Consider the following 10,331-nt stretch of genomic DNA (forward strand, 5'->3'; position numbering starts at 1 on the left):
CTCCCAAAGGTGTTTAACTCCATCACACAGGTTAATTCCAGCACCTTAACTCAATCACCTTCCTAAATGATTTCAGTATCTTGACAAACCGTGGCTGCTTCCCCATTAGCTGTTCCACCTGTGCATCTCCAGGGCACAGAATTGCCCCTAGCAGCATGTTTCATGAAGCTGTGTGGCACAGGGAACAAGCTCACATCCATGCTGGCACCAGCCTAGAGCCTCCCCCTCCACCCTCCAAGTCCCCTGGGAAACAACTAGTGGAAGAGATGATGGGATTCTCCAGAGTTTATTATTTAAAAAAAAAAAAAAAAAAAAAAGCAGAACATGTGGATGACTTAAGGGAACAAACGATCTCTAAGATGTTTAGAGCTGCAAACAACTGCTTGGAGAAGGCCCTGAAGGCACAAGGAGCTCTGCCAGAGCAGAGCTGAGCTCAGAATGTCTCAGCCCACATGCAGCAAAGCCCCGGGAGCCTCGCTCCTTCAGGTTTCACCACGGCTGTTCTGCAGCACAACACACCAACAGTGTCCCTGCCCTTATGCTCTGGAAGGAGGCTCAGGGGGCTCAGAGAGTAAAGAAACAGGCAGTGGTGTGAAAAACAAAAGGAACAGTGAGAAAAGATGGGACAGAGGAACACATTCATGTGGGTGGCTCTGAGGCTCTCCTGCAGCAGGTCCTAACATCGCCTCCTGACACTCACAGGAGCCTGGCTGAGTCCTCAGAGCCTCTTCCTCCTCCAGAGGCCACTTGTGCCCTGCAGGCAGGGGATGCGTGAAGTGAGGAGGGTTGCCGAGCGGGGTCAGCAGCCCCTGCACTGATCCCACGGCAGCTCAGTTCTTTAAAACCCTTTGGTGAGGAACCTTGCAGATGGGGACAGGAATCACATCACCCCTCAGTGACCAGCACACCTCTCCCCGTGGCCAGAAGAGTGCATCCTGCACCAGGCAGGGAGAGGAACGGGGCCCAGCTTCTGCTTTCCATCAGAAAATCACCTTGAGCCTGGGGTTTTAGGATGCCATAGCAAGCAGAGCAGCTACACTAACTACTTAGTGCAGCAGATAGGAGTCAAAAAAAAAAAAATAGGTGCTATTACAGTCAGCTGAAGTACTGAGTTCCAGTCAGAGAGCAGCTCCCAGAACCCTCCACACACACAGAAGAGAAACCCCACAGCGACACCACAGCAGAGCCCCCAGTCAGCCCCAGGGCCAGAAGGAAACACGGAAACATCCTGTGCCCGAGTGAGGTAGACCCCTGCTTCCCTCGGGCTCCCTCATCACTCGTAGATCCAGCGCTCGGCCGCGTCCTCCCAGCACGTCAGCTCCTCAGGGCGGAACCAGAGCGAGATCTCCTGCCGGGCACTCTCGACCGAGTCGCTGCCGTGAATCACGTTCCTGTGTGGGAAGAGAAAGGGCTCAGGCAGCACCACGCAGAGAGAGGCTGGGGAGGGGAGCTGCAGGGGGGAAGGTTTCACCCTGACCAATTTAACCCAGCCTGCTGAGCCGCTCACGTCACACAGTGCTCCGTGCCACCCCGCAGCCCTCCTCCTTCCAGCTCCGCGGCTGCTCGTGAGGTGGGTCAGGCCACCTACGTGTAGGAGCTGCCAGTTTCCGGCAGCCCTCTCTTCCGTAATAAATTATTTATGTGCTGCAAGTGGCTGTCAGTCTGGGGTTCACCTTGTTTTTACGTTAGCAATTGAAATTCTGCCTCCAGGCTTCCCCCTTCTTTCAGGGGGATAGGTCCTGTGAAGCAGGTTTGGAATCGGACACCGGGGAGCAGGAACCTAACAGGAGGGCGAGATAAAAACTTCATCTACCATAGGCCAGGCTCGGCTACAGCCACCAGAGGTCACCACTGGTGACTTTCCGGTGATGAAAACACGCCTGCAAAACCCCTGCTCGGCTTTGGGTTCAGACTCATGTGCCTGGCAGAGCAGAGTGCCCTCAGGCTTGCCCTGCTCCCCAGGAGATGACCAAGAGCGCTCCTCCCTTCCTCTTCGCAGCCTGACAGTCCTGGGTGCTGGAGCAGACGCCGAGCAAACCCCTCCTCGTGCAGACAGATGAGGCCTCAGGAAGCACGAAGGACCCAAACCCAGACTCCTCCCTTCTGGCAGAGCCAGCCTGGGAGGCAGAGGTCAGCGTGTCCTGGCTGCTGTCCCTCTGCAAGCAGTCACGGCGGTGACGGTGGTGATCTGAGCACAGAAGGGGGAGCGCTGTCCCGGAGTGCACCAAAACACCCAGGGCACAAGAAGCCAGGCTCACCTCCCAACATCAACGCAGAAGTCTCCTCGGATGGTGCCGGGCAGGGATTCAGCCGGGTTAGTCTCCCCGATCATCATTCGAGCCATCTTGACCACATCCAGGCCCTGCCAGACCTACGTGACAGCACACAGCCAGCTCACACAGCTCCCCTGGCACCTCCGACCACCCGCTCCCGAAATCTGCCGTCTGACCCCCGAGGGGACAGCCCACCGGGGGTCTCTCAGCGAGCTGCCTTCCCAAATCACTTCTTGAAGACCACCGGCGTTGCCTTGTGGGTTCAGTTCGCCGCAGAGGACACCCCATCAGGATCAGCACGGCTCCATCCGCCAGCACTCACCATCGCGACCACGGGCCCCGAGCTCATGTACTTCACCAGCCGCCCGTAGAAGGGTCGGTCCCGCAGGGCCACATAGTGCTCCTTCAGCAGCTCCTCCGAGGCCTGGGCACGGGGAGCCCGCGGTCAGCACCCAGCGTGAGCAGGGCTCGGGGTGAGCGGGGCACACCATGGGGCACCGGGGCAGCGCTCACCTGCAGCAGCTTCAGCCCCAGCAGCCTGAAGCCCTTCCTCTCGAAGCGCCGGATGATTTCCCCGACCAGCTGCCGCTGGACGCCGTCCGGCTTGATGGCCACGAAGGTGCGCTCCGTGACACCGGGACGGGCTGCGGGTGGCCGGGGGGTCAGCTGGGACCGGGATGGAGACTGGGACCGGGACCGCGACCCAGCCCCTTCCCTTCCCCTCACCCTTCCCTTCGCCATCCTCTTCCCTTCCTTTCCCCTCACCACCCCCTTCCCCTCCGTTCACCCTTCCTCTCCTCACTCTCTTCCTTTTCCCTTTCCCCTCCCCTCCCTCTCCTCATCCCCCTGGTCCCCATCCCTGTTGCCATCCCAGGTCCCGGTCCCCAACCCTGTCCCTGTCCTTGTCCTCGCGTTCCGGTCCCCGTCCCGTTCCGGTCCTCATCCCGGTCCCGTCCCCGTCCTGGTCCCGGTCACCGTCTCCGTCCCCGTCCCATCCCGGTCCCCGTTCCGGTCCCGGTCCCTGTTCCGGCCCCGACCCCAGTCCCGTCCCCGTCCCCATCCCCCGTCCCCCTCCCCCGTCCCTATCTCGTCCCGGTCCTGGTCCCCATCCCTGTCCCCACACCCGTCCTCATCCCCATCCCGGTTCCATCCCCGTCCCCCGGTCCCTGTTCCGGCCACGTCCCCGCTCCCCGTCCTGATCCCCGTCCCTATCCCGATCCCCGTCGCCCTCCCAGTCCCATCCGGTCCCCGTCCCGGTCCCCATCCCCGTCCCGGTCCCGGTCCCACCCCGTCCCGGTGCCCACCGCCGTGCAGGAGGCTGGCGAGCAGGGCTAGCAGCAGGCAGATCATGGCGCCGGCTCCGCTCCCCGCCGCCCCCCTCCCGGGGCCGGTCCCGCCCCGTCCCCGCCGCTGCCCCCGCGGAACGATCGTGCTGCGGCTGCGGGATTTTTATTTTTTTTATTTTTTTTATTTTTTTTTTGCCGGGTTTTGTGGGTTTGCAGCAATTCCTGGGGTTTTGCCTCGAGATCCGTGGTTCTTACCCGAGGATGGCAGCCTCCCCCCCCCGCCCCGTGCTCCTGCAGTGCCGTTGGGCTGTGCTCGGGCTGTACAAAATGTGCTCGTGTACAAAATGTCCTGGGTTGTGGGGGATGCAGCCGCTGCTGGGGGGGCTGCGCTGCTCCCCGTGCTCCAGGAGGGCGTTTTTGTGGCCTTTTTCCCCGGGGAGAGGCCCCTGGCGTAACGCACAGCCCCCGAGGGGAAATGCTGCGGGATCTTTGCTTTTAAAATCCCAAAATCGCAGAATCACCGAGGTTGGAATGACCTCCAAGATCACCCAGTCCAACCTCTGAGCTACCACTAACCAGTCCTCCACTAAACCATATCACTGAGCTCTAAGTGTCTGTTAAAGACCTCCAGGGATGGTGACTCAGCCACTTCCCTGGGCAGCCCATTCATGGTCTTTGATGGTTTGGGGGTCGTTGTTTTTTTGTTGTTGTTGTTTTGTTTTTGTTTATTTTTTTGTTGTTGTTTGTTTGGTTGGTTGGTTTGTTTTGTTTTTGGTTTTGTTTTTTTGCATTATTAACCTCCCTCCAAACAGCATGTTCTTGACCCTTCCCTTGCACTCTTAGAAACAGTTGTGCTATTTTCTTGAAACATCTCAAATTCAGTCTAGGACAGGCACCTGTCCAAGGAAACAGTGCAAGCAGTTAGTGTGATAAGTTTACAGGCAGCTGTAAGGAAGGCAGGCAGTGGGTGGTGTCCACTCACGTTAGCTACATCTGATGCTCATCACAGAGCTGGTAATTAAGAGCACGTTCTCCATGCTCATGAACTCTCTCTTTTTCTCATGTCAGGGTTGTTGATTGTTCTTTCCTTCTCCACAGGTCTCCTCAAAGATCCTGGCTCAGACATTTGGATCAAGGTTTTAAGTTCCTTGGACTGTAAATATTCTTCTGAGCCTCAGGCCATTCCCTGCAGCATAACCTGGAGAAGAAACACAGCAAGCACTCTGTCTGCTCCGGTGAGTCTCTCTCGTCTTCTCCATGGTAAATGCAATCTGGCAACAGATGTGCTGTGGGGAAAAGGCTTTGACTTGGCTTCCTAGGCAGGATACTGGCGTCGTCAGCCTCAGAAATGCTGATTGCTGGTGACCACAGTTAGCTTGGGGAGCGGAGATGGGACTGATTCTCATTCAGGTTATTCCAAAGCCAACGGCTTTTCAACATCTACACCTGATTGTTTCAGGCAGGTCTGGGGAATCTGTAGCAAGCAAAAATGAGTCCTCCACAAGTCATTCATACGGAGGTTTATTTAGGAGGGCAGCAGCTTTTCCAGAGCAGATGCTGTGCATGGCGTGCTGCCACAGGCAGCAGCTGCATGGCTGGAAAAGGCTGGGCAAATTTGCTCTAGGGCCCCCAGTTTAGAAAGCCTTGTGACTGTTCCCTGAATCCTGCTCGCTGGGAACCTGGAAGCTGGCAGGTGCCTGCTGGTACCAATTACAGTGCCCGTTTCAGCTTGGTTTTGGCAGGTACTGTGTAAACAGTATCTGCGTGGCAGCAGCAGAGGCAGAGGTAGGCTGTTCTTGTCCTCACCCCCACCACAAGAATTTCAGGCAGAGGCAGAATTGTATTTTGGCTGTTTCTTGATAAAACATTGCAGATGCTGTGGTCATACAATAGATCACAATATCTGTACCTACGTTATCTGTAGTCACATAACTGCACGTGGTGCAGACAGAGCCCATTTTGTCTCTTTAGCTTCATGGCAGTTTCTGCAGCTGTCACTGCTTTCCTCCCCAGGTGGTTATTGCACCTTCAGTGATCTGCTTGTGTGGGGAGGTTTTTTACTTTTCGGTTCAGCCATGGTCTTCCACCAGTGTAGTACTGACACAGCATGGGCACTGCCTGGGTGGAAACTTGCTGCCTGCCTTCTCTCTGGACACCTGCTTGTGTTGGAAATGATTTCTTCTTCTTTAGGATGACTCCATGGTGAAGACTGAAGAGGAGAAGGAGATGCTGGTGTTAGTGGAGCTGGAAGATTTTCTAAAGCGCCACTTTTCCCTAACCCAGGTGATCCAGATCTCTGAGCCAGACCTATACAAAGCACTCTGCAGCAGCCATTTGGCCAAAGAACCACGTAAGGGGAGGGAGCACTCACCCAAAACTGCCATTGCTCCACCCTGAAACAAAGCTGTGTTAGAGATGCAGTGGTTTGGAATGAGAGAACCTGGGGGAGAAGCGGTATCTGAGTGCAGCAGTAGGTCTTTAGGGATGATGTGCAGTCCTTTAAACCCAAGCCAGGATGCTGCTTTCTTTAGAGGAAGACTGGGCAGGCCAGACTTGTCTTTCCTTGTATTTAGCTTTTCCATCATCATGGTGCTCATAGAAGATGCGCTTGAAGGAATCAATCCAAGTACACAGCCCCTGGAACCGCTTGCGTTTTGAAGCAGGGAGGCTCGTGGTGGGTTCTCATTCACGTGCAGTCACACGGCATTTGGTGTGTCTGCCCAGGCAGCCTGTGCTTCTGCCCTGAGAAGTTGAGCAGCCGTCCAGCCCAGGCCAAGACCAGGGAAGGAAAGGAAAGGCTAGACTAGGCGGTGTCTGAGAGGAGGTCAGCGCTAACGCCCCAGGAGAGAGGTGAGCAGAATACTGGCAGATGTGGTGTGCAGCCTGTGCCCACAGGCAACGCTCCCAGTGAGGATTTGCTCCTGAGGAGTCCCCTGCTAGAGACGGGGAGGGCTTATTTCAGGGCTTATTTGAGAGAGGAAGGCTGCTGCACACTCGGGTGTGATTTGTCTTGCTTCAGAGTTTTGTCGATGCCCCAGCAGGGAGTCAGCCTGATCTGAACCAAGCATTGCCTTTGGCCAGAGCAAAGTTCGTGCTCAGGGGGGCTGGGGCTTGGGTTTTGTAGTCTTGTAAATCCGTCCACATCCACAGCGGACTCTGAGGATCTCGTAGTGAGAAGGTGTTTGCAGGTAAGGCTACTCCGTACCAGGTGGAGGGTTGCAGTGATACAGCTCTTGCTGAATTACACCACAGCCCCTCTTGGTGCACGGGGCCCTTCTGTTCTCAGCATGCTGTGCAGCTCATGCAGAGGGAGGTTCAGTGCCTGGAGCTCTTTTCTTGTACCTTGAATGTCTCATTTGTTTGTTGCTCCCAGTGCCTGAGCCCTTCCTGTCTGTGTGCATGCACAGCAGAGGAATCCCCTCTCTGTGGTGAGACTGTGATCACCCAGAGCTTGCCCACATCGATGCAGCCACAGTAGCTAGGTCTGCCCTGTCCTCTTCCCCAGGGAGTATTTCCCAGGGAGAGCTCTTGCCTCACCACCTCCTGGACTCTTTCTCACTTAAGCCAGTGAGGATAAATTTAACCAAGAGTGTTATTTCTTAAAAAAAAATAAAAATAAAAAAAAAATCAGCTGTGGCCTGTTGAGTTCTGCCACCGAAGGAACCAAGCAGTGCTCACCCTGCTTTTGGGTCTCACCTTCTCCTCTCGTAGCCACATCCTTCCAGCTCACAGCCGGAGGGGCTGTGCACAGTCTGCAGAGCCGTGTCCGTGTGCCTGCAGGAGCAGCGCTGCCTCTCAGGGGAGCTTTGTCTCCACCTGTAAGTCAGGCTGGGAGGTGGCAAACGTGAGCGCGTTAAGTCTGGCCTCTTCCTCTTCATCAGTCAGCAGCCTGAGGCGTGAATCCCCAGCACGTGGCTGGGAGCTGTGTGTCTTGCTTACCGGTGTAACCGGGAGCGGGGCAGGCAGCAGGCACGGAGCCCTGCAAAGCAACATCCCGGATCCCAGCCCAGCCATGAGCTGTCCGTGACTCAACGGGAGGTACTGGAGGTAAAACTTCTCATGCTCCTTGATGTTTTGTCTTCCTCGTGGTTGAACTGTATGGAAAAGGCTCCCACTGGGGTGCCCTTCTGTGTAAGGAATGCTCTGCCAGGGGAGGTGGGGGCTGGCTTGGATCAAGTTGCCTCCACGTGCACCCTCAGAGCCTGTTGTTCCTGGGATCCTGGTTCGGAGCTGACCCAGCCTCCCCTCCCCAGTCCCACCAGCAGCTGCCAGGTTCGCTGTGGGTTCTCACTCAGGTCCCTGCCTTGCAAAACTTGTGTCCCGCAGCAGAGCAGAAGCGCTCCTCGTGATGCCGCAGCAGTCACAAACTAGGTCAGATGAGATCTAACTCTTGCTCGATATCCCTTGAGCTAAATTCCTGCCCTGCCTGACTGCCCCAAAAGGGGCGATGACCCGCTGGCTTACTGAGAGCTAAGAAGGATGAGCAGGCTTTGCTGTGCTGTGTAAACAGGGCTCAACCAAACACTCAGCGCTGCCTCCCTCCCCTTCCAGCCCTGCTGAGGGACGTGGTACTACCCTGGGCTTCCCTTGTTTCTGCCTCTGGGTCCCTTTGGTGGCCAGGGCCATGCCAGCACTGCTGGGTGAAGTTTCAGTGTGCATTTGAAGGAGGCTGAGGGTCTCAGGTTGTCCTGACCCACCTGAGCCTTTTTCCCATTGCCTGGTCTTACGGCATCGCTTCTCCTCCAGGCACTGGTGGTGCTCCAGCTGTGGGGTAACACTGATGTACTCTTCCTAGGCACGTGGCAGGAATTTGGCAAACACGTTTCTGCACTGATGAAGGTGATAGCGAAACGCCCGTACGAGTGAGTCGTGTTGCTGGATTTGGTTGAGTCCCAGGCCCGGAGCTTTGGAAAATGTCAGCAGAAGCTACAGAAACGCTTACCTGTGACTGCCAGTGTGTCCTGGTCAGGGTAAGGGCTTGGACTAGATCATTTTCAGTCCTCTGTGCTGATGAAAATCACCCAGCTGTCACGGTGAGTGTTGTTGTGATTCAGCACTAAGAATAGAGGGAAAAGAAGAGCCTCAGGAAAACCTTTTCACCCAAGTGTTCTGAAGCTTTCCAGTGAAGGAAGGAAATGGTGAGGAATAAATATTAGTCCTGAACACAGGGAGGGTTCAGAAGGAAGCCAACTGCCTACTGCTAGGATCTGGGATCTGCAGGCGCATTCTGAGCACACACTGTCCCCTGGTCCTGCTCTCAGCACTCTGTCTGTCTGCAGGAGGCAGCAGGAGATGCACGAGTTGCCTTTCTGCACTGCAGGACCTCAGGCAGCAGGGTGCGAGTGGAGGAGGATGGCACGGGACTGTGGCAGGTGTGGGAGAGACAAATCCAGCAGTGTAATAGGGTCAGCCCTGCAACAGCAGCAGCGGTAGCAGAAGCACATCCCTCCCCAAGCCTCCTGGTACAGGTAAGCCCTCAAACCCCTTGGTGTCCTGTTAAAGCTTGCTGCATGGAAGGTGATGGTAGGGAGGGGTGCCACAGGTTTCCTTGTTTGAAGGTCCTTGTGGATGGAGCAAGCAAGTCCTGAGTTTGTAACCAGCTCTCCAGAAAAGAGAGGATTGTGTCCAGACAGTGTTCAACTTAAGCCATGGTTTTGTTGCAGCAGTAGCTGAAACAACAGCTACGTTTCAGCTGCTCGTTAGCCCTTCCAGGCCTCTTTCTGCCTTCATCTTCCCTAGAAGAACCAGTTTCATGCATCTTTCTTTGCATTTTTGCTTGGCTATCTATTTGGCTGCATATCCCAGCAAATGCAGCCGAGCGTCTGCTGTATACATCCCATCGCCCTTGCCCAGCAGTCTGTCCATCAGCTTTTCTTGCTTTTATTTGAAATGGGCACTGTCACAGGTGGCTGCTGTTAGCTGGACAGCTCCAAATCCCTCCTAGCAGAACATGTGTGTTGCCCCTACAGACCACAAGGCACCTGAGCTGTCACCAGCAGCATGCCCACACTTCCCTTGCTCTTCTGTTCGTCTCATCCTTCAGGGAGCTGATTTAGCTCACTCAATTCTCCCTCTCCCTCCTGCCCTTAGCTTCCTGCTGGTTTGTGAGCTAGCTGTCAGTGAGGTGCTGGGGGAGCAGGATTGGACAAGGGTGTTGTGTGACCCTTCCAACGGCAACTTAGCCCATTTATAAAGACATTTGTTTTGTCAACACATGCTCATTTCCATTTTGTGTGAGCATTAATCACTTAAGCTCTTTCCATCAGATCAGGAACTGTGACAGAACTTTTTTTTTAAGTCTCACATAGTCAAATATCCTCTTCTACTTCCCCTTTGATCTCTGTCCCTAGCATACCCTCTTCAGAAGTGGCTTTACAGCAATCTCATTGTACAACAGAGGGGCAACACACAACTCGGTGTGCGTGAGGCCTGTTTGCAGGTCTCGATTCTTCTGAGTTTCATCCCCTGACCCTTGTGTGTCTGGCTGAAGGCTCAGTCGGGGCTCCTCAGTGCAGTGATGGGCTTGAGCCTTGCGGTGGAGATGGGAGTGTTCTCTCAGAACATCCTCGTTAACTGCTTCCTTCTCTTCTGCACTTGAAGGCCTACAAAGAGTGCAGCGATGATGAGAGGCTACTTCTGCTGAGGGACATCCCAGTGAAATTGGACGTCGGTGTGCAGGACCGCCGCCTTGGGACAGACTTACCCACCACATCTACCTCTTCCACTGACCCCGACCTTGTCCTGGACCTGATGGCACAGTGGGACCGTGGGC

General features: G+C 55.3%; 1 protein-coding gene across 1 annotated transcript; it reads right to left on the reverse strand.

Annotated features, from left to right (window-relative positions):
- Positions 1-270: 270 nt before the first annotated feature.
- NME3 (NME/NM23 nucleoside diphosphate kinase 3) lies at positions 271-3,636 on the reverse strand. The gene is made up of 5 exons (XM_082772407.1): positions 3,578-3,636; positions 2,787-2,917; positions 2,596-2,697; positions 2,259-2,371; positions 271-1,391 (listed from the first exon to the last, which is right to left on the reverse strand). The coding sequence occupies exons 1-5, from the start codon at positions 3,621-3,623 to the stop codon at positions 1,274-1,276; spliced, it is 510 nt and encodes a 169-aa protein (XP_082628533.1). The 5' UTR covers positions 3,624-3,636; the 3' UTR covers positions 271-1,273.
- Positions 3,637-10,331: the final 6,695 nt, after the last annotated feature.

This window comes from Aythya marila (genome assembly GCF_965140915.1).
Source record: "Aythya marila genome assembly, chromosome: 15".
In the NCBI taxonomy this organism is placed as follows: Eukaryota; Metazoa; Chordata; class Aves; order Anseriformes; family Anatidae; genus Aythya; species Aythya marila.

What these genes read in the sequence shown, in the direction of transcription:
- NME3 (XM_082772407.1), bottom strand. Translation starts at nt 3,623, where the DNA reads ATGATCTGCCTGCTGCTAGCCCTGCTCGCCAGCCTCCTGCACGGCG. An exon ending in CGCCAGCCTCCTGCACGGCG is followed by an intron (nt 2,918 to 3,577) that starts GTGGGCACCGGG and finishes GGCCACCCGCAG; the next exon opens with CCCGTCCCGGTGTCACGGAG. An exon ending in TGGGGCTGAAGCTGCTGCAG is followed by an intron (nt 2,698 to 2,786) that starts GTGAGCGCTGCC and finishes CCCCGTGCCCAG; the next exon opens with GCCTCGGAGGAGCTGCTGAA.